This window comes from Gigantopelta aegis, chromosome 2 (genome assembly GCF_016097555.1).
Source record: "Gigantopelta aegis isolate Gae_Host chromosome 2, Gae_host_genome, whole genome shotgun sequence".
NCBI lineage: Eukaryota > Metazoa > Mollusca > Gastropoda > Neomphalida > Peltospiridae > Gigantopelta > Gigantopelta aegis.
In genome coordinates this window covers 52,735,078-52,762,940 of record NC_054700.1, presented here as the reverse complement: position 1 = coordinate 52,762,940, position 27,863 = coordinate 52,735,078, and the positions used below count along the sequence as shown (strand labels likewise).

Sequence of the window (27,863 nt, the reverse complement as noted above, 5' to 3'; positions counted from 1 at the left end):
AGAATATCTCTAAAAGTGTCTTGCTAATGTAAGTCAAATACATGTGCAGAATATCTCTAAAAGTGTCTTGCTAATGTAAGTCAAATACATGTGCAAAATATCTCTAAAAGTGTCTTGCTAATATAAGCCAATTATATGTGCGAAAAAATCATTAAAAGTTTTATGCTAATGTGAGTTAAATACATGTGTGAAAAATCTCTAAATGTTTTATACTAATATAAGTCAATTATAATTATATGTGCGAAAAAATCATTAAAAGTTTTATGCTAATGTAAGTAAAAAACCCAATTCTCTGAAGGTTTTAGGACAATCAAAGTCAAATACATGTGCAGAATATCTCTAAAAGTGTCTTGCTAATGTAAGTCAAATACATGTGCAAAATATCTCTAAAAGTGTCTTGCTAATGTAAGTCAAATACATGTGCAGAATATCTCTAAAAGTGTCTTGCTAATGTAAGTCAAATACATGTGCAGAATATCTCTAAAAGTGTCTTGCTAATGTAAGTCAAATACATGTGCAAAATATCTCTAAAAGTGTCTTGCTAATGTAAGTCAAATACATGTGCAAAATATCTCTAAAAGTGTCTTGCTAATGTAAGTCAAATACATGTGCAGAATATCTCTAAAAGTGTCTTGCTAATGTAAGTCAAATACATGTGCAGAATATCTCTAAAAGTGTCTTGCTAATGTAAGTCAAATACATGTGCAGAATATCTCTAAAAGTGTCTTGCTAATGTAAGTCAAATACATGTGCAGAATATCTCTAAAAGTGTCTTGCTAATGTAAGTCAAATACATGTGCAAAATATCTCTAAAAGTGTCTTGCTAATGTAAGTCAAATACATGTGCAGAATATCTCTAAAAGTGTCTTGCTAATGTAAGTCAAATACATGTGCAAAATATCTCTAAAAGTGTCTTGCTAATGTAAGTCAAATACATGTGCAAAATATCTCTAAAAGTGTTGCTAATATAAGCCAATTATATGTGCGAAAAAATCATTAAAAGTTTTATGCTAATGTGAGTTAAATACATGTGTGAAAAATCTCTAAATGTTTTATACTAATATAAGTCAATTATAATTATATGTGCGAAAAAATCATTAAAAGTTTTATGCTAATGTAAGTAAAAAACCCAATTCTCTGAAGGTTTTAGGACAATCAAAGTCAAATACATGTGCAGAATATCTCTAAAAGTGTCTTGCTAATGTAAGTCAAATACATGTGCAAAATATCTCTAAAAGTGTCTTGCTAATGTAAGTCAAATACATGTGCAAAATATCTCTAAAAGTGTCTTGCTAATGTAAGTCAAATACATGTGCAAAATATCTCTAAAAGTGTCTTGCTAATGTAAGTCAAATACATGTGCAAAATATCTCTAAAAGTGTCTTGCTAATGTAAGTCAAATACATGTGCAAAATATCTCTAAAAGTGTCTTGCTAATGTAAGTCAAATACATGTGCAAAATATCTCTAAAAGTGTCTTGCTAATGTAAGTCAAATACATGTGCAGAATATCTCTAAAAGTGTCTTGCTAATGTAAGTCAAATACATGTGCAAAATATCTCTAAAAGTGTCTTGCTAATGTAAGTCAAATACATGTGCAAAATATCTCTAAAAGTGTCTTGCTAATGTAAGTCAAATACATGTGCAGAATTACCTCCACATGTTTTTACTGATGTAAGTCAAATACTATGGTCTATAAAGGCTTTTTAAAAGGCAGGCTGTTCAAAATAGGCTACCAACTGGCAGCTTTGACTGATTATTGTAATATCTGTGCCAGCTATAATTTACCATATGCTAAAATGTTCTGATTACATTACTGATTAACTACATTGTTTAGGAACATGCTTAACATTGCCTCCTTCTTAGAAGAAGAATGGTTTTAAAATACTGAATGAATTTCAAACTTTTGTTTTTCAATTTTTACAAACAATGAAATCAAAGATAACAAACAAGACTGGAAGCTGGTTATGTTTTTATTTAATGGACGTAGTTGAAGGTACAATGTACGTAAAATAGTTTTTATTTTAAAATGTGTACATAAAAACATTGTAGAAAGGATTCTAATTAGTGTTTTCTGCTCTTTCAGAACATGTATCAGAACTTTGGTGAGATTGGCACCAATATCAAAGAGTTGATGGAGGAATTTCAGAAGAAATCTAAGAGTCATGCCAAAGTGGAATCGATAACCGACATGAAGGTTTGACTTTCTAATATACACCCAGTGGTAAAGCACTCACCTTATGCGCGGTCAGTCTAGGATCAATCCCCGTCGGTGGGACCATTGGGCTATTTCTCGTTCCAGCCAGTGCACCATGACTGGTTATATCAAAGGCTGTGGTATGTGCTATCTGGTCTGTGGGATGGTGCAATATTAAAGATCCCTTGCTACTAATAGAAAAATGTAGCGGCTTTCCTCTCTAAGACTAAAATGTGAAAATTACCAAATTTTTGACATCCAATAGCTGATGATTAATAAATCAATATGCTCTAGAGGTGTCATTAAACAAAACAAACTTTTCTAATATACATGTACATCTTACAGTGTGTAGCATGTTGTCATGGTTTTTATACTAATGGTTGACAAAAGATTTGAGCAGCAGAATTCCAGTAAAATGGTTTTAGTCTTTTTGACTCGGGAGGACATGAAACTGATACATTAGTATTACCTTTCCAACAGTGATTGTGTCAAGTTTTCTTATTCAGCCCCCATTTCTTACAAGTCTCGGATCAATGAAACTTAAATCAATAGTTGCATAGAGTTGAAGGTTGACATCATTGCACGATTAAAAAAAAAGAGTTTAATTTAAAATTATATTACTTGTACATGTATTATTTTGATTACTGCAGTTTCTTCTCATTTTGTTTTATATTTAGACAAGTCTTGTATTTTATTATGATTTTACAAAATCTCAAACTTTGCTTAAAAAAAAGAAAATGAGCCTTTTTGTTTGCTCTTTATCACAAACTAAAAATCCCAGATTGTTGTAGCTTAGAAGCAGTAGTGGCATCTCTTGCATGTTCGTCTCGATGCATGTTTGAAAATGAAAATGAAATTTAATTAATTAAAAAAATTATTGAAAAAGCAGTAAACTGAATTAGAATCTATTTATTAATAAAAAATAATCTTATTTATTAATAAAAAATAATCTTATTTTTTAATTAAAAAAAATTCTTACATCAAATCTTTATGGTAGACAAATTTTTTAAATTAGTGTTTTTGATGGTAACCATTTATTGAAAAGTACCCACAAAGCAATAAAATGTTTTTCACAATTTCCTATCATTACTAAATACTGCTGGCTTTTGTTGTAGGCATTTGTTGAAAATTACCCACAATTCAAGAAAATGTCTGGCACCGTATCTAAGCACGTGACGGTGGTCGGGGAACTCTCGCGACTGGTTGGCTTGCACTGTCTGCTAGAGCTGTCTGAAACCGAACAGGAGATCGCTTGCCAGGGAGACCACTCCGGCATACTACAGGTAAACTGTCAATACATGTAGTTGGGTTTGCTTTATAGCAAATTAATTCTTAAAGGGACTATTCCTCCCCTCCCAACAAATTAAACACACATCCTGCTTTTTTTCTGTTTTCTAAAACACTATCGGACCGTAACATGTTTTAAATATAAAGCATTATTAGGATAAATACATTTGGAATGACCTTTGGCTGAATTATTTCAAATTTTGTTTGCCGTTCGGAGGAATAATAAATTTGTATGTACAGAATTATTTCAGACAAAAGTCGATAGTGAAATACTACAATACATTGTGATGTCCAGAAATCCATATTTAAAAATATTACGATGTTCAAAGAAATTCATATTCTAAGCAAAAAATTAAATTTTAATTTGAATCATGTAAAAATATTTTATTTGCCGAAAACATTTTGAAATGACTACAAACTCAGGATAGTCCATTTAATAGTAAATTTAATTAGAAGTTAAAACTGATTTTTGTTTTATTTAATTTTCTTCTGTAGAAAATTCGCAGTCTGCTGTCTAATGACCGAGTGCGTCACCTTGATATGGTTCGTATTGTGATGCTGTATGCTCTGCGCTATGAGAGTCACAGCAACAATGACCTGGCAGGACTTGTCGACGTGCTCAGAAAGAAAGGGGTCGGAGAGGAATACAGATCAGTGAGTTAGCTAACTTGGGTTTCTTGGGCATAGTTAAATATAATTCCAAACTGTAAATACTCTTTTGTGACAAATGCATCACTGATGAATAGGCATGTAACCCTATATTGAATAATGTTAAAACTCGTATAAAATCACCAGGCACCACAACTGGTTTATCAAAGGCCATGGTATGTGCTATCCTGTCTGTGGAATGGTGCATATAAAAGATCCCTTGCTACTACATGAAAAATGTAGCAGGTTTCCTCTCTAAGACTATATGTCAAAAATTACATTCAGTAGCTGATGATTACTAAATCAATGTGCTCTAGTGGTGTTGTTAAACAAAACAAAATTTTAAATGTATAAAAGACATATAGAGCCTGCCTACGGTAATTTTTAAGAGTGACTTTTGCAACAAATAAACATGACTGAAAGGTTGTTTTGCTGTATGTAGACATATTTCAAATGTACAAATGTTAAATACTGGCAGGTAATGTACACCAGGTCTATACATTTTGCCGCCTTTGAGCAGCGTTACAAACAGCAGTCATTTTTATCCAGTGGCACATAAGTGCAGTCAGTGATGCTGATGATCTGTGGCAATTTATATCTCAACGATTGCATTTTCCATTTTGTGCCATTGTTAATTTTGAGCCCTGTAGTGTGGCACACATGCTGTTGATTAAATAGAGAATAACACATGAGTGGCCGTTAGATACCATTTATCTCACAAAGAGTTGTTTTAAGATGTATCTAATGAGCGAAAGGTTTTAAGCAAATTTTAAAATCTTTTTGGACTAAAAGTTATTTACAGCCGTTGCACTTGTAGCTGACTTATGCATCACAGACACATGATTGTCAGGTTAACTATACGTCACAGTCTAATCAATTTCCATCGAGCTGGTTTTTTATTGGACATGTGGCATTGGTGACTTGGTCATCACCTAGAAGCAGCCAGTTGTATGTCATGAAATTGTTTTTTTTTTTTTTTTGTTTTTTTTTGGGGGGGGGCGTTTTTTTATTATTTTTTTATCCCACTGCCCCCTTTCTCTCCTTTGAATTCCATCTCATTTCTTCCCGATCTGGCAACTCCTCCTATCTTTCAACTTCATTCGCTGTCCACCTCCACATCCCAGACCTTGTCTCTCCAACCATGACGGGTGTTTGTCTCTTGTGGTTATATGTGCTACACATCTGCCATTCCCCATCAGCTTTTAGCTATGGGCTTAGTCTGACCTCTTCAGGGAGTGTTCAGTAGTTACTTCTGGCCACCTACTATACACCCCTACTACCAGCTGTCGTTAGTGCCATGAGTCAGACCAGCTTTATTAGCGGCAGAGGATGAGGATGCCAGGTGGGTGCAGAAAATACACAGAGACTGCATCTGTGGAAGAAATTGAGACAGGAAGGCGATGGTGTGGACAGCTCAGAAGACAGAGTTGGAGGAAACTGACATGTGTTAACAAGTACATGTATATATAATGAGAAATAACACATGGTGTTCTCACCAACAAGTGTGTAAGAAACAACGATCTTTACGATGCTTTCTTTCAGATGGTGCAGGCTGTTCTGGATTACGGTGGCAAGAAGTCTCGTGGCAGTGATTTGTTCTTCACTCAGGATCCCATTGCAATAACCAAGAGGCTCTTCAAGGGACTCAAGGTAATGTAATGTAATGTAACGTTTACTTAAATAAAAGTCTTGTCATACACCATGTATGTGCTTGAGGGTGGGATGTAGCTCTGTCGTAGAACACTCGCCTGAGATGTGATGGATCATAGGATCGATCCCCCTTGATGGACTCGGTTTTTTTTTATTCTGTGTCTCAACCAGTGTCCCTTGAGTGGTACATAAAAGGCACTTGCACTGGTGTAGCCAGAATTTTAGAGGGAGGGACAATCCACACTATGTATGTATATATGATTTTATAAAATTGAATACAGTAAAAAAAATGTTAAAAGGTTTTATTGGGGGGGGGGGGGCATGGTCACCGTGTGTCCCCCCCTCCCCCCTCGCTACACCACTGGGCAGTTGATGTACTCCACAAGAATGATTTGTTGACACCTATGCATCACGACAGGTTAAAGCTCCCAACCCCAAATGCATTATCTGAGATTGTTTAAAGTGTGTAACCATAAATGGGTTATACACGTCTTTTAAGTTTAAAGTGTGTAACCATAAATGGGTTATACACGTCCTTTAAGTCTAAAGTGTGTAACCATAAATGGGTTATACACGTCCTTTAAGTCTAAAGTGTGTAACCATAAATGGGTTATACACGTCCTTTAAGTCTAAAGTGTGTAACTATAAATGGGTTATACACGTCCTTTAAGTCTAAAGTGTGTAACCATAAATGGGTTATACACGTCTTTTAAGTTTCAGAGGCCTGGTCCGGTTTTCAGGAAGGGGTGGGATGTAGCCCAGTGGTAGAGCGCTCACTTGATGTGTGGTCGGATTAGGATCGATCCCCATCAGTGGGCCTATTTCTCGCTCCAGCCAGTGCACCATGACTGGTACATAAAATGCCATGGTATGTGCTATCCTGTCTATGGGATGGTGCATATAAAAGATCCCTTGCTGCTAATCAAAAAAGAGTAGCCCATGAAGTGGCAACAGTGGGTTTCCCTCAATATCTGTATGGTCCTTAACCATATGTTTGACGCCATGTAACCGTAAATAAAATGTGTTGCGTGCGTCGTTAAATAAAACATTTCTTTCCTTCCTTCTGTTTTCAGGAAGGAGTGTATAAAATATTACTTGCTGCTTTTTTGGTGGGAGTAACCTGTGTGGCAGGATTGGTTTCCTACATCTGTCTTTAAACCAAGTGATGAAATGACCCTATTTTGGATTCCAAATAAACATTGTTAAGTTCCAAATAAACATTGTTCAGTTCCAAATAAACATTTTCAGTTCTAAATAAACATGATTATTTATGCATGTGCTTAGGTATGTTTAAACGAATATTTCTTTCCTTAATTTCATTTGTGCTTGAGAATGCAGCTTCAGTTATTCAAGTTGTATGTTGTTCTTTTTTCTCTCATAATCATGCAATGCCATGTACCTTTAATTCTCCGCTATGTTGACTTGCTGTGCAGGGTGTGGAGAACGTTTACACACAACACAAGCCGCTCATTCACAGCATCCTTGACCAGCTGATCAAGGGGAAACTGAAGGAATCCAGCCATCCGTATCTGGGAACTAGTCAACTGCGAGACAGGTGGGTCACGTTTTCATTGTTCAGTGTGGGATCAATCCCCGTCGGTGGGCCCATTGAGCTATTTCCCATTCCAGGCAGTGCACCATGACTGGTATATCAAGGGCCGTGGTATGTACTACCCTGTATGTGGGATGATGCACATAAAAGATCCCTTGCTGCTAATCGAAAAGAGTAGCCCATGAAGTGGTGACAGCGGGTTTCTTCTCTCAATATCTATGGTCCTTAACCATATGTCTGACGCCATATAACCGTAAATAAAAGGTGTTGAGTGCATCATTAAATAAAAATAAAAAATCTTTCTTTCATTGCCAGTGTCCATGTGGTTGGGTAATATAGAATACTACACTGTCTCATTTTCACTAGATATAATTTTTCGGAACAAATAAACTTCTGGTCAAACAAAAGTGATGTCAGATACCATGGGAAGTTCACTAGTTTTGTAAAAATGTTATCTAGTGAAAAAAAAAGTGTGGTGTTTTATTTATTAAACCATCAAATAATGTAAAATCTAAAAATTACTTCCAAGAAATGTGAATTCACACAGGTTAGAACAGAGAAGAAAAAAAGAAAGACATGTTTTATTTAACGATGCACTCAACACATTTTATTTACGGTTATATGGCATCAGAGACCCGAGAAGATGACGTCACTTACTGAAAGGACATCGTTTAGCAACTAATAACTAATACGTACTTGGTTGTGCATACAAAAGTTTTACAACATATCCACTTGTTTACCTGGGCCCCGTTCCACTAAGCGATCTTAGCCCTATGATCAACTTAAGTGCATAGGGTAGCTATGTGCTTATGGTAATCTTAGGGCTAAGATCAACTTAAGTGCATAGGGTAGCTATGTGCTTACGGTAATCTTAGCCCTATGATCAACTTAAGTGCATAGGGTAGCTATGTGCTTACGGTAATCTTAGCCCTATGATCAACTTAAGTGCATAGGGTAGCTATGTGCTTACGGTAATCTTAGCCCTATGATCAACTTAAGTGCATAGGGTAGCTATGTGCTTACGGTAATCTTAGCCCTATGATCAACTTAAGTGCATAGGGTAGCTATGTGCTTACGGTAATCTTAGCCCTATGATCAACTTAAGTGCATAGGGTAGCTATGTGCTTACGGTAATCTTAGCCCTATGATCAACTTAAGTACATAGGGTAGCTATGTGCTTACGGTAATCTTAGGGCTAAGATCGCTTCGTGGATCGGGGCCCTGCTGGATAATAAATTTGTGTTTGGCATGAGCAGTGAAACTGTGAAACCAGTACTAGTTGTATCTTTAAATCTGTGATGGTCACAGATTGAAATCTTACATATTAGGATTAATAATTTATTGCTTTATCATTGTGTGAAATGTAAAACAAGTTCAATGTGAATTGTTAGTATGTCAGACATTCATTCATTCTGGGGTGTTGTTAAACATTCATTCATTCTGGGGTGTTGTTAAAGATTGATTGATTTGATTTGATTTGATTTGATGTTGATTTGATTTGCTTGGTTTGGTTGGTTGATTGATTGATTCATTCATTCATTCATTCATTCATTCATTCATTCATTCATTCATTCATTCATTCATTCATTCATTCATTCATTCATTCATTCATTCATTCATTCATTCATTCATTCATTCATGCATTCATTCATTCATTCATTCATTGTTTTATTTGATTTATCAAATTTACAAATGCTTTGGTTACCACATAATTATTGTTTGATGCAAATGAAAAGATATTAATTATATGTTGAATTTAATGATAATGAAAACAAATTTTGGTTTATGTTTCAGGCCCCAGGATATTGTTGTGTTTATCATCGGTGGCTGTACGTATGAAGAGGCGCTAGCTGTTCACACTCTGAACCGCTCAATGCCTGGTGTGAGAATAGTCCTCGGTTCAACGTGCATACTCAACTTCAAAAGGTTACAATGTGTACTTTGATATCTGTAGTTGACAATAGTCCTCGGTTCAATGTGCATACTTAATTTCAATGTGTACTTTGATATCTGTAGTTGACAATAGTCCTCGGTTCAACGTGCATACTCAACTTCAAAAGGTTACAATGTGTACTTTGATATCTGTAGTTGACAGTAGACCTCGGTTCAATGTGCATACTCAACTTCAAAAGGTTACAATGTGTACTTTGATATCTGTAGTTGACAATAGTCCTCGGTTCAACGTGCATACTCAACTTCAAAAGGTTACAATGTGTACTTTGATATCTGTAGTTGACAGTAGACCTCGGTTCAATGTGCATACTCAACTTCAAAAGGTTACAATGTGTACTTTGATATCTGTAGTTGACAATAGTCCTCGGTTCAACGTGCATACTCAACTTCAAAAGGTTACAATGTGTACTTTGATATCTGTAGTTGACAATAGTCCTCGGTTCAACGTGCATACTCAACTTCAAAAGGTTACAATGTGTACTTTGATATCTGTAGTTGACAATAGTCCTCGGTTCAACGTGCATACTCAACTTCAAAAGGTTACAATGTGTACTTTGATATCTGTAGTTGACAGTAGACCTCGGTTCAATGTGCATACTTAATTTCAATGTGTTTTTTGATATGTCTAGTTGACAATAGTCCTCGGTTCAATGTGCATACTTAATTTCAATGTGTACTTTGATATCTGTAGTTGACAATAGTCCTCGGTTCAACATGCATACTTAATTTCAATGTGTACTTAGATATCTGTAGTTGACAATAGTCCTCGGTTCAATGTGCATACTTAATTTCAATGTGTACTTTGATATCTGTAGTTGACAATAGTCCTCGGTTCAACGTGCATACTCAACTTCAAAAGGTTACAATGTGTACTTTGATATCTGTAGTTGACAATAGTCCTCGGTTCAATGTGCATACTTAATTTCAATGTGTACTTTGATATCTGTAGTTGACAATAGTCCTCGGTTCAACGTGCATACTCAACTTCAAAAGGTTACAATGTGTACTTTGATATCTGTAGTTGACAGTAGTCCTCGGTTCAATGTGCATACTCAACTTCAAAAGGTTACAATGTGTACTTTGATATCTGTAGTTGACAATAGTCCTCGGTTCAACGTGCATACTCAACTTCAAAAGGTTACAATGTGTACTTTGATATCTGTAGTTGACAGTAGACCTCGGTTCAATGTGCATACTCAACTTCAAAAGGTTACAATGTGTACTTTGATATCTGTAGTTGACAATAGTCCTCGGTTCAACGTGCATACTCAACTTCAAAAGGTTACAATGTGTACTTTGATATCTGTAGTTGACAATAGTCCTCGGTTCAACGTGCATACTCAACTTCAAAAGGTTACAATGTGTACTTTGATATCTGTAGTTGACAGTAGACCTCGGTTCAATGTGCATACTTAATTTCAATGTGTTTTTTGATATCTGTAGTTGACAATAGTCCTCGGTTCAATGTGCATACTTAATTTCAATGTGTACTTTGATATCTGTAGTTGACAATAGTCCTCGGTTCAACATGCATACTTAATTTCAATGTGTACTTAGATATCTGTAGTTGACAATAGTCCTCGGTTCAATGTGCATACTTAATTTCAATGTGTACTTTGATATCTGTAGTTGACAATAGTCCTCGGTTCAACGTGCATACTCAACTTCAAAAGGTTACAATGTGTACTTTGATATCTGTAGTTGACAATAGTCCTCGGTTCAATGTGCATACTTAATTTCAATGTGTACTTTGATATCTGTAGTTGACAATAGTCCTCGGTTCAACGTGCATACTCAACTTCAAAAGGTTACAATGTGTACTTTGATATCTGTAGTTGACAGTAGACCTCGGTTCAATGTGCATACTCAACTTCAAAAGGTTACAATGTGTACTTTGATATCTGTAGTTGACAATAGTCCTCGGTTCAACGTGCATACTCAACTTCAAAAGGTTACAATGTGTACTTTGATATCTGTAGTTGACAATAGACCTCGGTTCAATGTGCATACTCAACTTCAAAAGGTTACAATGTGTACTTTGATATCTGTAGTTGACAATAGTCCTCGGTTCAACGTGCATACTCAACTTCAAAAGGTTACAATGTGTACTTTGATATCTGTAGTTGACAATAGTCCTCGGTTCAACGTGCATACTCAACTTCAAAAGGTTACAATGTGTACTTTGATATCTGTAGTTGACAATAGTCCTCGGTTCAACGTGCATACTCAACTTCAAAAGGTTACAATGTGTACTTTGATATCTGTAGTTGACAATAGTCCTCGGTTCAATGTGCATACTTAATTTCAATGTGTACTTTGATATCTCTAGTTGACAATAGTCCTCGGTTCAATGTGCATACTTAATTTCAATGTGTACTTTGATATCTGTAGTTGACAATAGTCCTCGGTTCAACATGCATACTTAATTTCAATGTGTACTTAGATATCTGTAGTTGACAATAGTCCTCGGTTCAATGTGCATACTTAATTTCAATGTGTACTTTGATATCTGTAGTTGACAATAGTCCTCGGTTCAACGTGCATACTCAACTTCAAAAGGTTACAATGTGTACTTTGATATCTGTAGTTGACAATAGTCCTCGGTTCAATGTGCATACTTAATTTCAATGTGTACTTTGATATCTGTAGTTGACAATAGTCCTCGGTTCAACGTGCATACTCAACTTCAAAAGGTTACAATGTGTACTTTGATATCTGTAGTTGACAATAGTCCTCGGTTCAACGTGCATACTCAACTTCAAAAGGTTACAATGTGTACTTTGATATCTGTAGTTGACAATAGTCCTCGGTTCAACGTGCATACTCAACTTCAAAAGGTTACAATGTGTACTTTGATATCTGTAGTTGACAGTAGACCTCGGTTCAATGTGCATACTCAACTTCAAAAGGTTACAATGTGTACTTTGATATCTGTAGTTGACAATAGTCCTCGGTTCAACATGCATACTCAACTTCAAAAGGTTACAATGTGTACTTTGATATCTGTAGTTGACAATAGTCCTCGGTTCAACGTGCATACTCAACTTCAAAAGGTTACAATGTGTACTTTGATATCTGTAGTTGACAATAGTCCTCGGTTCAACGTGCATACTCAACTTCAAAAGGTTACAATGTGTACTTTGATATCTGTAGTTGACAATAGTCCTCGGTTCAACATGCATACTCAATTCAAAAGGTTACAATGTGTTTTTGATATGTCTAGTTGACAATAGTCCTCGGTTCAATGTGCATACTTAATTTCAATGTGTACTTTGATATCTGTAGTTGACAATAGTCCTCGGTTCAACATGCATACTCAACTTCAAAAGGTTACAATGTGTACTTTGATATCTGTAGTTGACAATAGTCCTCGGTTCAACATGCATACTCAACTTCAAAAGGTTACAATGTGTACTTTGATATCTGTAGTTGACAATAGTCCTCGGTTCAACATGCATACTCAACTTCAAAAGGTTACAATGTGTACTTTGATATCTGTAGTTGACAATAGTCCTCGGTTCAACATGCATACTCAACTTCAAAAGGTTACAATGTGTACTTTGATATCTGTAGTTGACAATAGTCCTCGGTTCAACATGCATACTCAACTTCAAAAGGTTACAATGTGTACTTTGATATCTGTAGTTGACAATAGTCCTCGGTTCAACATGCATACTCAACTTCAAAAGGTTACAATGTGTACTTTGATATCTGTAGTTGACAATAGTCCTCGGTTCAATGTGCATACTTAATTTCAATGTGTACTTTGATATCTGTAGTTGACAATAGTCCTCGGTTCAACATGCATACTTAATTTCAACTTAGATATCAGTTGACAATAGTCCTCGGTTCACACTTAATGTGTACTTTGATATCTGTAGTTGACAATAGTCCTCGGTTCAACATGCATACTCAACTTCAAAAGGTTACAATGTGTACTTTGATATCTGTAGTTGACAATAGTCCTCGGTTCAATGTGCATACTTAATTTCAATGTGTACTTTGATATCTGTAGTTGACAATAGTCCTCGGTTCAACATGCATACTCAACTTCAAAAGGTTACAATGTGTACTTTGATATCTGTAGTTGACAATAGTCCTCGGTTCAACGTGCATACTCAACTTCAAAAGGTTACAATGTGTACTTTGATATCTGTAGTTGACAATAGTCCTCGGTTCAATGTGCATACTTAATTTCAATGTGTACTTTGATATCTGTAGTTGACAATAGTCCTCGGTTCAACATGCATACTCAACTTCAAAAGGTTACAATGTGTACTTTGATATCTGTAGTTGACAATAGTCCTCGGTTCAACATGCATACTCAACTTCAAAAGGTTACAATGTGTACTTTGATATCTGTAGTTGACAATAGTCCTCGGTTCAACATGCATACTCAACTTCAAAAGGTTACAATGTGTACTTTGATATCTGTAGTTGACAATAGTCCTCGGTTCAACATGCATACTCAACTTCAAAAGGTTACAATGTGTACTTTGATATCTGTAGTTGACAATAGTCCTCGGTTCAACATGCATACTCAACTTCAAAAGGTTACAATGTGTACTTTGATATCTGTAGTTGACAATAGTCCTCGGTTCAACATGCATACTCAACTTCAAAAGGTTACAATGTGTACTTTGATATCTGTAGTTGACAATAGTCCTCGGTTCAACATGCATACTCAACTTCAAAAGGTTACAATGTGTACTTTGATATCTGTAGTTGGGAATAGTCCTCGGTTCAACATGCATACTCAACTTCAAAAGGTTACAATGTGTACTTTGATATCTGTAGTTGACAATAGTCCTCGGTTCAACATGCATACTCAACTTCAAAAGGTTACAATGTGTACTTTGATATCTGTAGTTGGGAATAGTCCTCGGTTCAACATGCATACTCAACTTCAAAAGGTTACAATGTGTACTTTGATATCTGTAGTTGACAATAGTCCTCGGTTCAACATGCATACTCAACTTCAAAAGGTTACAATGTGTACTTTGATATCTGTAGTTGGGAATAGTCCTCGGTTCAACATGCATACTCAACTTCAAAAGGTTACAATGTGTACTTTGATATCTGTAGTTGACAATAGTCCTCGGTTCAACATGCATACTCAACTTCAAAAGGTTACAATGTGTACTTTGATATCTGTAGTTGGGAATAGTCCTCGGTTCAACATGCATACTCAACTTCAAAAGGTTACAATGTGTACTTTGATATCTGTAGTTGGGAATGTGCATTTTTTCTTTTTCAATGTTACATGTGTAAGTCTACAAGATGTCAATTTATGAATAATGATGTTTTATATTTCAAACAATTGATAACTGTTGATGGCTGTTAATTAAAGCTGTAGTTGTGTTTGCAGTTTGCATTAAGTCCACAAAATGTCAGTTTACGAAAAGTGAGTTGCATGGTCAGACTAATGGGGATGTTAGATTGCAGTTGTTTAAAACTGTTATGAGGTAGAGTTGTGTTTGTATTTATATCAGCTACATGAGGGGATTTAATCCTTATCTGAATAACCACTATTCACATAGCTTGAACAGTTTAAGTACTCGATGTAGGTTTGACAGATCTTGTGATTGATGGTCCTAATTGGATCATCAGTCAGGACATCCAATAGCCATAGGATAAAATATGCTGAAGTGTTGTTTAATATAGTATAGTATAGTAAGCAGTGTTCAAGATTAAAGGTATCCCGATATCCCGGAGATACCAGAATTTAATTTTGGATACCAGACTTCAATAACCCATTATCCCACCAGGATACCATATAATGTTCGGTTTTTTTTTTAATCCTGCGATTTTATTTTTCCCTGAAACAATGAAAGTCGTCATTTACTGGTGAAGTTAAGTAACAGTGTCGTCCAAGTTTGTTACAATGTTATTTATGAATTTCATTTAAAGGTAGGGTCAGCTCCAACAAGAGCCTTGTGTGTTGGAAAGATGCATACCTGGACCACCAACACATACTGACACTTTAGCTAATGAAAAACGATTAATTTTAGAGTTAATAAAAAACCATGATTATTCCTGCTAACTGGGGGCAGCCATTTTCTTTTGTTTTTGTGACGTCCGGTGGGATAGCTTGGGGCGAAGTGACGTCAGCTCCTGACCATCTCCTGTATGTACAGTGTAAACAAAAGCAGTAATTTTTGACATGGTGCTTCTCTTTGATCACCCTGACTTGTAAAACAGCATAAATGACGTAATAATATAATAAACTATTTAACTAAATATATTTCAAGTAGCATTAACGGAACAAAATGGGGTTATAGTGTTTTTCTCCGTTTAATAATACAAAGGAAAAATGTACACTATTATGCCTATTGATATGCTACGTTGGAGCAAAAACAACAACCCACGATACCCAAGTGATAATTTTATTTTATTTGGGACTACGTAATTGGTCAGTTCTGTGGTTTCAGATGGAAAAGTCTACTTAATCAATAGTTTTACAGAACTATTTACAGTAATAAACCATGTCCATTACAATTTTAGGGGCGACAGGTAATATTCCACAATACCAGTATGTATTTTTGTGTCTAGACAGCGTCAATTAATTGGCTCGTCTGGTTACCAATCAAATACACACCTGCCAATCAGGAATCAAAGGTAGAAGCAACTAACAGCATAGACCAATTAACTAAGAAAACACTCCATGTATCATTTCAGTACATAGGTTAATGCATGGGCAAAACATTGTTAATTGTTTCGACTTGTTGTGTAGCCACTTTGACAATGGTATTTTATTTTGTATTGAAAATTAATATATATAGTGTTGGATATACTTACTGTTGGCTTACTGGGATGTGTATTATTACAGAACATTGCAATGTATGACTATTTATCATCCCGCAAAAACCAGGTATATTGTGTTTATTTAGTTCTAAGGCTCATTCCTGACGTGACGCGTTAAGTATTACGTAACCACCAGCTCGCCAGAGGGCGTACTTACTGAGATGGTACAAAATGGCTGCGCCCGTTATATATAATAGTCGTCACATTTAACCGTTTTATTAATTAACTATACGATTATATGTGTTGATATTAAGCAATAATGTGCATTATATATCGTTGAATATGCATACCAGGCCAAATGCCTTAATTGTCCTCTCCTTTAAGTGGGATACTAAATTTTCAGGCAGGATACCAGATTTTGAAATGTTAGTATCCAACTGGGATACTGCCCAAAATTTCTAATCTCGAACACTGGTAATTGAGTTATAATGAAATACTTAATGTTGTGTATCCATTTGTGCATATGCAGACACAGACATGGATATGGCAAAAATCCTACACACAGAAATAACAAAAAAAGAGAAAAAAAGGATGTGTCCATTTGTCTAGTGCGGAATGCAGTCTGGCATATAGCTGCAGGTATGTCTATAGCTGCAGGTATGTCCATTTGTCTAGTGCGGAATGCAGTCTGGCATATAGCTGCAGGTGTGTCTATAGCTGCAGGTACGTCCATTTGTCTAGTGCGGAATGCAGTCTGGCATATAGCTGCAGGTGTGTCTATAGCTGCAGGTATGTCCATTTGTCTAGTGCGGAATGCAGTCTGGCATATGGCTGCAGGTACGTCCATTTGTCTAGTGCAGAATGCAGTCTGGCATATGGCTGCAGGTACGTCCATTTGTCTAGTGTGGAATGCAGTCTGGCATATAGCTGCAGGTGTGTCTATAGCTGCAGGTACGTCCATTTGTCTAGTGCAGAATACAGTCTGGCATATGGCTGCAGGTGTGTCCATTTGTCTAGTGCAGAATGCAGTCTGGCATATGGCTGCAGGTACGTCCATTTGTCTAGTGTGGAATGCAGTCTGGCATATGGCTGCAGGTACGTCCATTTGTCTAGTGCAGAATGCAGTCTGGCATATGGCTGCAGGTACGTCCATTTGTCTAGTGTGGAATGCAGTCTGGCATATGGCTGCAGGTACGTCTATTTGTCTAGTGTGGAATGCAGTCTGGCATATAGCTGCAGGTATGTCCATTTGTCTAGTGCAGAATACAGTCTGGCATATAGCTGCAGGTATGTCCATTTGTCTAGTGCAGAATGCAGTCTGGCATATGGCTGCAGGTACGTCCATTTGTCTAGTGCAGAATGCAGTCTGGCATATGGCTGCAGGTACGGCATATAGCTGCAGGTGCGTCCATTTGTCTAGTGCGGAATGCAGTCTGGCATATGGCTGCAGGTACGTCCATTTGTCTAGTGCAGAATGCAGTCTGGCATATGGCTGCAGGTACGGCATATAGCTGCAGGTGCGTCCATTTGTCTAGTGCGGAATGCAGTCTGGCATATGGCTGCAGGTACGTCCATTTGTCTAGTGCGGAATGCAGTCTGGCATATAGCTGCAGGTGTGTCTATAGCTGCAGGTGTGTCTATAGCTGCAGGTGTGTCTATAGCTGCAGGTACGTCCATTTGTCTAGTGCAGAATACAGTCTGGCATATGGCTGCAGGTACGTCCATTTGTCTAGTGTGGAATGCAGTCTGGCATATAGCTGCAGGTGTGTCTATAGCTGCAGGTACGTCCATTTGTCTAGTGCAGAATACAGTCTGGCATATGGCTGCAGGTACGTCCATTTGTCTAGTGCAGAATGCAGTCTGGCATATGGCTGCAGGTACGTCCATTTGTCTAGTGTGGAATGCAGTCTGGCATATGGCTGCAGGTACGTCCATTTGTCTAGTGTGGAATGCAGTCTGGCATATAGCTGCAGGTATGTCCATTTGTCTAGTGCAGAATACAGTCTGGCATATAGCTGCAGGTATGTCCATTTGTCTAGTGCAGAATGCAGTCTGGCATATGGCTGCAGGTACGTCCATTTGTCTAGTGCAGAATGCAGTCTGGCATATGGCTGCAGGTACGGCATATAGCTGCAGGTGCGTCCATTTGTCTAGTGCGGAATGCAGTCTGGCATATGGCTGCAGGTACGTCCATTTGTCTAGTGCAGAATGCAGTCTGGCATATGGCTGCAGGTACGGCATATAGCTGCAGGTGCGTCCATTTGTCTAGTGCGGAATGCAGTCTGGCATATGGCTGCAGGTACGTCCATTTGTCTAGTGTGGAATGCAGTCTGGCATATGGCTGCAGATACGGCATATAGCTGCAGGTGCGTCCATTTGTCTAGTGCGGAATGCAGTCTGGCATATGACTGCAGGTACATCCATTTGTCTAGTGTGGAATGCAGTCTGGCATATGGCTGCAGGTACGTCCATTTGTCTAGTGTGGAATGCAGTCTGGCATATGGCTGCAGATACGGCATATAGCTGCAGGTGCGTCCATTTGTCTAGTGCAGAATGCAGTCTGGCATATGGCTGCAGGTACGTCCATTTGTCTAGTGCAGAATGCAGTCTGGCATATGGCTGCAGGTACGTCCATTTGTCTAGTGCAGAATGCAGTCTGGCATATGGCTGCAGGTACGTCCATTTGTCTAGTGCAGAATGCAGTCTGGCATATGGCTGCAGGTACGTCCATTTGTCTAGTGCAGAATGCAGTCTGGCATATGGCTGCAGGTACGGCATATAGCTGCAGGTGCGTCCATTTGTCTAGTGCAGAATGCAGTCTGGCATATGGCTGCAGGTGTGTCTATAGCTGCAGGTACGTCCATTTGTCTAGTGCAGAATGCAGTCTGGCATATGGCTGCAGGTGTGTCCATTTGTCTAGTGCAGAATGCAGTCTGGCATATGGCTGCAGGTACATCCATTTGTCTAGTGCAGAATGCAGTCTGGCATATGCCTGCAGGTACGTCCATTTGTCTAGTGCAGAATGCAGTCTGGCATATGGCTGCAGGTACGTCCATTTGTCTAGTGCAGAATGCAGTCTGGCATATGGCTGCAGGTACGTCCATGGCTGCAGGTGTCTCCATTTGTCTAGTGCGGAATGCAGTCTGGCATATGGCTGCAGGTACGTCCATTTGTCTAGTGCAGAATGCAGTCTGGCATATGGCTGCAGGTACGGCATATAGCTGCAGGTGCGTCCATTTGTCTAGTGCAGAATGCAGTCTGGCATATGGCTGCAGGTACGTCCATTTGTCTAGTGCAGAATGCAGTCTGGCATATGGCTGCAGGTACATCCATTTGTCTAGTGCAGAATGCAGTCTGGCATATGCCTGCAGGTACGTCCATTTGTCTAGTGCAGAATGCAGTCTGGCATATAGCTGCAGGTATGTTTTCGGGCAGGATGTAGCCCAGTGGTAAAGCGCTCACTTGATGCATAGTCAGTTTTGGATCGATCACTGTCCGTGGGCCCATTGGGCTATTTCTTGTTCCAGCCAGTGCACAACGACTGATATATCAAAGGCCATGATATGTGCCATCCTGTCTGTGGGATGTTGCATATAAAAGATCCCTTGCTACTAATGAAAAAAAAAAGTGTATCTAAAAGCTATATGTCGAAATTACCAAATGTTTGACATCCAGTAGCCGATGATTAATAAAACAATGTGCTCTAGTGGTGTCGTTAAACAAAACAAACAAAATGTCCACACTGCATTCGTATAAGTGGACACATAGCTTAAGTATTGTTTCTTATTTCTTTTAGTTTCATTGAGGCATGAACACAAAATCTACAAATGTTTGCTCTTGTTGGGTTTTTTGTTCATACTTTAATAAACCTAAAAGAAATAACACATTATTACCCATATAGTTAAAGATATCTTGGTACATATCAAAGTGATGCGTCTCACTATCTAGAACATCAAGTGGGATGTAACTTCCACGTCATTGTGACGTCATCGATTAGCAATCTACAACCTCACAGGAATGTCAGCCAAACGAGTTGAGGGATATTAATTAAGATCAATTATGGGTAATAAATAGCATATTAAACTCACTACCATTTCGTATCATATTTTTGTCCCTCGTGAAATATGCTAAAGCTCATGACAATTGAAAATTATTTCACTCAGGACATAAACATGATATGAAATGAAAGATTGTTTAATATCCTATAAATCCTTGTACTAAAATTTCAAACACAAACTCATGTTTTTAGATGGGGTGTTTTTATTATTATTATTATGTTGGGTTTTTTTCTTACTGTAAATTCCATGATGTATTTTTACGTTTCAGTTTCTTGCCTGAGATTTCCTCAGCAGTTGGTCGAGGGACACCGACAAGAGCTCTAGTGCACAGTTCCCGGCGATGAGAGTGACCCGCTGATACAAATTAATGTAATTAACCTCCATAGGTTAATTACATTGTGTAGACTGACAAAAACCTCAAAAACTCTGATGGCGTAGTCGGCTCACAAATCACTTTGCTTCTCATAGTTTTAATCTACAAGCAGATGCTAGAGATTGGAAAGCAGTTCTAGAGTTTAGTCTCAAAGTCAGGCTCCTACACATGTCATTAGACTTTTAATTTTAACGTTTTTAACAGCAACACAACAAACGTCAATAAGTTTATGAGTTCAGAGGACATTTTGTTTTGAAAATTAGCAACTACTGTTTAATGTTTTCAAATTGTGTAGCGATCTCTGACACTTTCGTAGTGAATCGCGATACTGAACAAAATGTTCCCTGGAGTTACATGTACATTATTGATTTTGAAAATGAAGAATTCTCAATATACAGGGAAACCTCTCTAAACTGGACACCCTTGGGACCAAGACAATTGTCTGCTTTTAAGAGGGATCCGGTTTAGAGAGATTACATTCTGTAGTAGTTTTTAGAAAGGGACTCTGTAAAACGTCTGGTTTTGAGGGAATTCTGGTTTACAGAGGGTCTGGTTTTGAGGGAATTCTGGTTTACAGAGGGTCTGGTTTTGAGGGAATTCTGGTTTACAGAGGGTCTGGTTTTGAGAGGTTTCACTGTATGTGGAATATTGTCAAAAAAAACAAAGTTGTTGTAAAGCAAAATCTGCATGTGAAGTTGATTATCAAGAAGCACAATGTGCATTTTGAATTCCGTTTGCATCCTGCTCTCTGTCTATTGCAAACCTCATTAGAGTATTCAGCGGTTAAAGGGACAGTCCTGACTTTACAACCATTGTAAAATGTTTCCAACCAATAGAGCCTTTTCGATGACGTAACATACAAATTAAATACATTTTCTTATTTAAAATATCAGTGTCTGTATTTACAAGGTGTCAGTTGTTATCCTAATGCTTGTAGTAGCTCAAACCAGATTTTACCTCCCAATAATTATTAATTTCGTACGTATGAAAAAATATATATCATGGATTAAAGTAAAAATAGAGTGCTACAAAAATTAGTACACGACCGCAAACACATTCGCATTCGATATATAATACAGACATTGGTATTCTAAACAAGAAAATTTATTTATTATGAAATAGTAGTCGCCAACAAGGCTCTGTTATCACAAACATCTTACAATGGCTGCAAACTGAGGATTGTCCCTTTAAATGAGATACTGTGATTACATACATGTAGTTATCAGCTGAGTGTTCAGCTTGTGCATTGGAAACATACTGATCATCGGAAAATGTATTTCGTATGAAAGTATAGAGATGCAATGAAGGATTAAACATCATCAGTTGCATGTGTTGGCAGTGCATTTGGATGCATTGGGACTGAATTCAATACATTTTAGATATTTTTATTTTTATTTACCCCCAGATCAAACTGACAGTGTCATGGTTGGAATGCCTTGAATCGTGGCTTTACAGTAGTAATACATATTATATATATATAGTGTAACTCCTCTAAAGTGGACACCCTAGGGACCAAGTAAAAAGTCTGGTTATAAGAGGTATCCAGTTTAGAGAGGTTCTCTTCTGTACTGATATTTAAAAAATGGACCATGAAAAACGTCCAGTTTTGAGGGAATTCTGGTTTACAGAGGGTCCGGTTTTGAGAGGTTTGACTCTATATATTGTGATTAAGGTTATCAATGAAGGATTCAACACCTTCAGCTGCTTATAGATGCCTCTCGACTGAATTCAGTTCATTTTAATGTAATGTTTTTTTTGCTTATGTCAAATTAGTGTTAATGCATGCTGTCCTAGGGGGGTAGGGGTTGAGAGGGTCTGGTCACAATGAAAAACAAACATTCCTACTCGTTCAACGTGCATTTACAACTAATACACATCTTCTAAGTAGTTGCTTGAAGACCCCCTCTGCCCCCCCTCCCCACACCCTGCTAGAAATCCTGAATTATTTCTTGTTAATGGTTAAAGAAAGTGAAGTCAGAGTGGTGACATTACATCTCTCTATACTGAGATATTAAAACTCAATCTGGGTAGAAGCCAGTACTAAGGTTTGAACTCAGTACAGGGCTGTGCCTGGTTGAAAATACTTGGGGTCACAGTACAGAAAGAATTGTGGCACAGTAAATAAGACTGCCCCCATGTAGACATAAAAAGGACATTTTAAAACTAAAAATGGCACTTGTTAAAAAACCCACATATTTCTGGGAATGCAACTACTCCCCCTTGTCACCATCCAGGTACGACCTTGAGGTAATCATCACCCTTTAAACCAGTGGCTTAAACCACTACACCACTAAGCCAATGAAAGTAAAATTAAACATGGTCATTTACTTGAACTGGCAGTCCATTTGAATGCAACTGAATTGAGTTCAAACTTGCTGACCGGTCGGCTGATGATAGCATTCACTTGAGTCTGAGTTTATTACAGAAGTCGTTAGCATTACAAAATAAAATCATGTCATCTACTTTGCATTCTATTTGCAGATGATCAAATTTATCTCTGTTGAAGGCTACGCACTCACAAGTACTTGCGTGAGTGTGTGTGGGAAGTTGATTGGTTGGATGGATAGACAGTTGGGACTGATGTATGGACAGATGGATGGATGTGTTGTATTCATTATTAAAGGTCTCCCTGCAATTTGTTCATATCCATGTATTTATAGGAGACAGAATGTCATAAGATCAATGGCAGGTTTGGAGGGGCAAGTCACTTGGTATTCTCAAACAGTTTTTGACTGGTTTCCATTCCTATCACATTCATTTACCATTAGTTGCAAAAACCAGTCTAGTTAGTGACCGAGTGGTTGACCTTCTGAACATAATCCAATCAATAAATTCTTTACTTTAACATGAACAAAAACATACCTTCATTCACCAGTTGGCAATCACAACACTTCAAAATACTGTACGTGTTTTATTTTTATGTGTACTGGTATATTTGGTATTACAAATTGATAACTTTAGACAGGTGTGTGTGTGTGTGTGTGTGTGAGGTTGGGGGGTCAAATGATGAACAAAGTTTTTAGGCAGTCTGGTCATGCTTCCCAGGAAAATGCATTAAAAAACTATTTTTAGCAGCGGGTGGGTGGGGTTCAACCCCCAAAGTCGCCCCATCTGTGCATGTGTCTGTTAGAAGGCCGTAAGATGTTTTTTCAGAAATAAGAATACAATTATATGATTGGTTGAACTAAATGGACAGGGATGAGTTATCATATAAAATCGAATAATCATATAAAATAAACCCCATAGGCATGCTGTAAAATTAAAGTGTGTTGTATGTTAAACATACGAGATTTCATTGTACATTTATGTCAGGCATAATTATTGTGTTAAACAATAGGACCGTGACATAAATTGTGTTACCTGTGTTATTAATTTCATTATGTATTGTATTGCTGTAAAGTTAAAGTTTGTTTTGTTTAACGACACCACTAGAGCACATTGATTTATTAATCATCGACTATTGGATTCAAACATTAGGTAAGTTTGACATCTAGTGTTAAAGAAGAAACCCACAACCTTTTTTTATTGTGCCCTGGCACCTTAATTCATTAATCATCGTTATTACATGTGGATGTGAAACATTTGGTAATTTAGACACATAGTTTTAGAGAGGAAACCTGCTCATTTTTTATCAGTAGCAAGGGATCTTTTATATGCGCCATCACACAGGCAGGATATCACATGTCATAGCAATTGATCTACCAGTTGTGATGGACTGGCTGGAACGAGAGTATTGCTGAAAAGAGCTGTTGCAAAAATAGCAACTTGAATGTGATGCAACACTCATGGCACGTTGTTTGTTTAATCCATGTCACAATCAGTACCCACATCTTGTATATCAATGGCATGGTATGGCATGGTATGTGCTATCCTGTCTATTGGAAAGTACACCTAAAATATCCCTTGCTACTAATGAAAAATGTATAAAATTTCCTGTGAAGACTGTGTGAGAATTATCAAAATGTTTATACCCAGTAGTCGATGAATAATTAATTAATGGTCTGTATTAATGTACTTGTGTTAAACACAACAAACTTTTAACTATTAAAACTTGTTTTCATTGAATTTGAAAAGAAATGCCATTGCACCATAAGACTACTTTATGATTAACTAATCTACAAACCTGTAACACATTTGGATAAAGTTACAAGTGAGTGAAACTTGAGTTTGTGACTTTGAAATGGTGAAATACCCTCTAAAAATAGACTAAAACTTAACTCCATAATGGTTACTTCTCAGACACACGTGCATTGTTAAAAACAACAGGATGACCAAAAACACTTCGAATGTACGGAAATGGATAATCTAAACCATAACATCTAAGTAAAGTATGACTTCAGCTATCAAAAACCGGCTATAATAGTCAAAACTAAGATGTGTCCATTTAGCAGCAAGGGATCTGTTATAAGCACTGTTTGCACACACAGGACAGTTCTATGTGTTACCTGAAGGGTGCACATGTATAGACTCTATTGACAAAATATAAAAAATAACCATATTTTACACACCAAATGGCCATAGTTTAAAATAAACTGATGCATCATTGTCCAAATATTTCTTTTCTGTCTTGAAATGTTTAAAAATGATCTTTTTGTAAACTGTGGTGTAAGTTTTAGGCTTTTAAAAAATAATTTCAACTTTACTCTTTTTTTTTAACGAGTTGTTGACAATCATTTCAATGTTTATTGCTAAAAGTCACATTCAGAAAGTGTACTGTACTCTACTCTTACTCACATTCTCTCTCTCGCTCGCTCTCTCTCTCTCTCTCTCTCTCTCTCTCTCTCTCTCTCTCTCTCTCTCTCTCTCTCTCGCGCGCTCTCTCTCGCGCGTTCTCTCTCTCTCTCTCTCTCTCTCGCGCTCTCTCTCTCTCTCTCTCTCTCTCTCTCTCTCTCTCTCTCTCTCTCTCTCTCTCTCTCTCTCTCTCTCTCTCTCTCTCTCATTCATACATATTCTAATAACTGTATATGTTGTGGGTGTCAACATTATTTAATTTTATTGTGGTATTAAAAAGATGCATCACTCATATCCGTGTGTAATCGATCATGGAAGAGGTTAAGTTGCTTACATGTGTCTGGATTTCTACTGAATACATATACAGTATTTATTTATATATTATGTGCAATATCTGTCTAATGTCTTTACATTGTGTATTGTCATTATTAAATTTATGATATTTGGATTCCAAAAAAATTTGTAATTGTATTTTTTTTAATTAACAGTTATTATTAATTTTAATTAAAGAGTTAAATAAAATTTTCAGTTATGAACAGCTTTGGTGTGTGACAAATAGAAATTATTTTACAAGGGTCATAAACATGAAATGGAGAAATACCCTCTAAAAATAGACTAAAATTTGACTCCATAACTGTTATTTCTCAGACTCATGTGCGTTTTAAAAAATATGAGAAATGCATTTTGTGGTATTAAAAACACCAGGATGACCAAAAACACTTCGAATGTATGAAAATTGATAATCTAAACAATACAATCTAAGTAAAGTATGAGTTAGTTAACAAAAACGGCTATAATAGTCAAAACTATATCTTAGTGTTTAAAAACTAGGGTATGTCCCTTTAAATCATTTTCTCCATTAACAAATCCAATACATTGCTCGATGTTACTAGCAGGCTTTACAACTTAAATGTGACAGAGTTTCTTTTGTTTAATGACACCACTAGAGCATATTGATTAATTAATCATTGGCTATTGGATGTCAAACATTTGACTTGTAGTCATCAGAGGAAACCTGCTACATTTTTCCTACTGCAGCAAGGGATCTTTAATATGCACATTATATGCACAGACAGGAAAGCACATACCATGGCCTTTGACTAGTTGTGGTGCACTGGTTAGAATTAGAAAAGCCCCAATCAATTGAATGAATACACAGAGATGGTTTGATCCTACGAGTAAGCACTTCAAGCAAGCAGTCAACCGACTGACTTACGTGATAATACTTTTATTTCAAAGTGCAGTCACATGTATACATTAATCATTCCTTTCATTTGTGTTTGGGGGCAGGATGTAACCCAGTGGTAAAGTGTCCACTTGATGTGCCCTCCGTTTAGGATCGATCCCCGTTGGTGGACCCATTGGGCTATTTCTCGTTCCAACCAGTGCACCATGACTAATATAACAAAGACAGTGGTATGTGATATCCTGTCTGTGAGATGGTGCATATAAAGGGCCCCTTGCTACTAATGGAAAAATGTAGCGGGTTTCCTCTCCAAGACTATGTCTAAATTACCAAATGTTTGACATCTAATAGCCAGTGATTAATAAATCAGTGTGCTCTAGTAAGCAAAACTTTAACTTTAACTTATATGTATTTCTTCAAGTTCCATTAGCTGCTATATCTAATGTAAGTCACACAAAATGTACATGTACTCTTAATTGAAAATAAATGTATACAATTCTTAAATTCAGTTCTGTCTATTCACCTCATTTCCCCCCTCACATCACTTTTATGTCTGTCTGTCGCCCCAAAACACAACTTGTAAACAGTGTTGATCCCCCTACCCCCACCTCATTGTGGGTGGCCCCACAATATTAAATCCCAGTGTTTGTTGTAGTTCAAAACATTTAGTCTCTCTCTCTCTCTCTCTCTCTCTCTCTCTCTCGTTATAATTAAGATACGTATCAGACGACCCCCCCCCCCCCCCCCGTGAAGAATGCGTTCCCCAATCGCCTCCAGTTGATGTCTGGATTGCTTAGAACGTATCGTGGCAAGTTGCGGGAGATACTGTGTCACATGTTCGAGTCCCAGAAACGGCATGAGACAAGTTAACTAACGAACAGACTAACTAACAACAAACAAACCAAACGCAACTAAACATTAATATATTGTTTTTGTTGATGTTGCCGACGCTGCTGTCGTTGCTATTGTTGTCGACGTTGAAGTCCCCCCTTTCCCTTGTAATCTGGAACTAGTTAGAATGCTCTTCGTACACTCCTAGGTCTGTTTTTGTGGCATGTTATAGATTCCCGTTACGGCACAAAATGTATGAACTATATGACCCCATGTCATGTCAGTCAAAATACCCCGAATAAACAACAAACAAACAAACAAACACCATAGACTAACTAAGAGGAGATGACGAGGATCCAGCATATTGCTTGGCGACCATTATTTCATTTCAACTTATTTTCGTGCTTATATCCAATTAAGGTTCAAGCACGCTGTCCTGGGCACACACCTCAGCTCTCTGGACTATCTGTCCGGGACAGTGGGTTAGTTGTTAGTTGGATAGTGAGAGAGAAGAGTGTAGTGGCCTTACGCCTACCCATTGAGCCCTTAAGAACTCGCTCTGGGTGGGAGCCGGTACCGGGCTGCGAACCCTGTACCTACCAGCCTTTTGTCCGATGGCTTAAGCACTGCGCCACTGAGGCCGGTGGCGACCAA

At 37.4% G+C, this 27,863-nt stretch overlaps 1 protein-coding gene across 1 annotated transcript in view; it reads left to right on the top strand.

The window, feature by feature from the left end:
• LOC121386949 (vacuolar protein sorting-associated protein 45-like) overlaps positions 1-21,786 on the top strand; it is a 42,170-nt gene extending 20,384 nt beyond the window's left edge. The window contains 7 exon segments of the mRNA XM_041518009.1: positions 2,086-2,196; positions 3,312-3,479; positions 3,979-4,137; positions 5,674-5,781; positions 7,215-7,336; positions 9,128-9,259; positions 20,357-21,786. Coding sequence (XP_041373943.1) covers positions 2,086-2,196; positions 3,312-3,479; positions 3,979-4,137; positions 5,674-5,781; positions 7,215-7,336; positions 9,128-9,259; positions 20,357-20,432 — 876 coding nt within the window. The 3' untranslated portion in view covers positions 20,433-21,786.
• Positions 21,787-27,863: the final 6,077 nt, after the last annotated feature.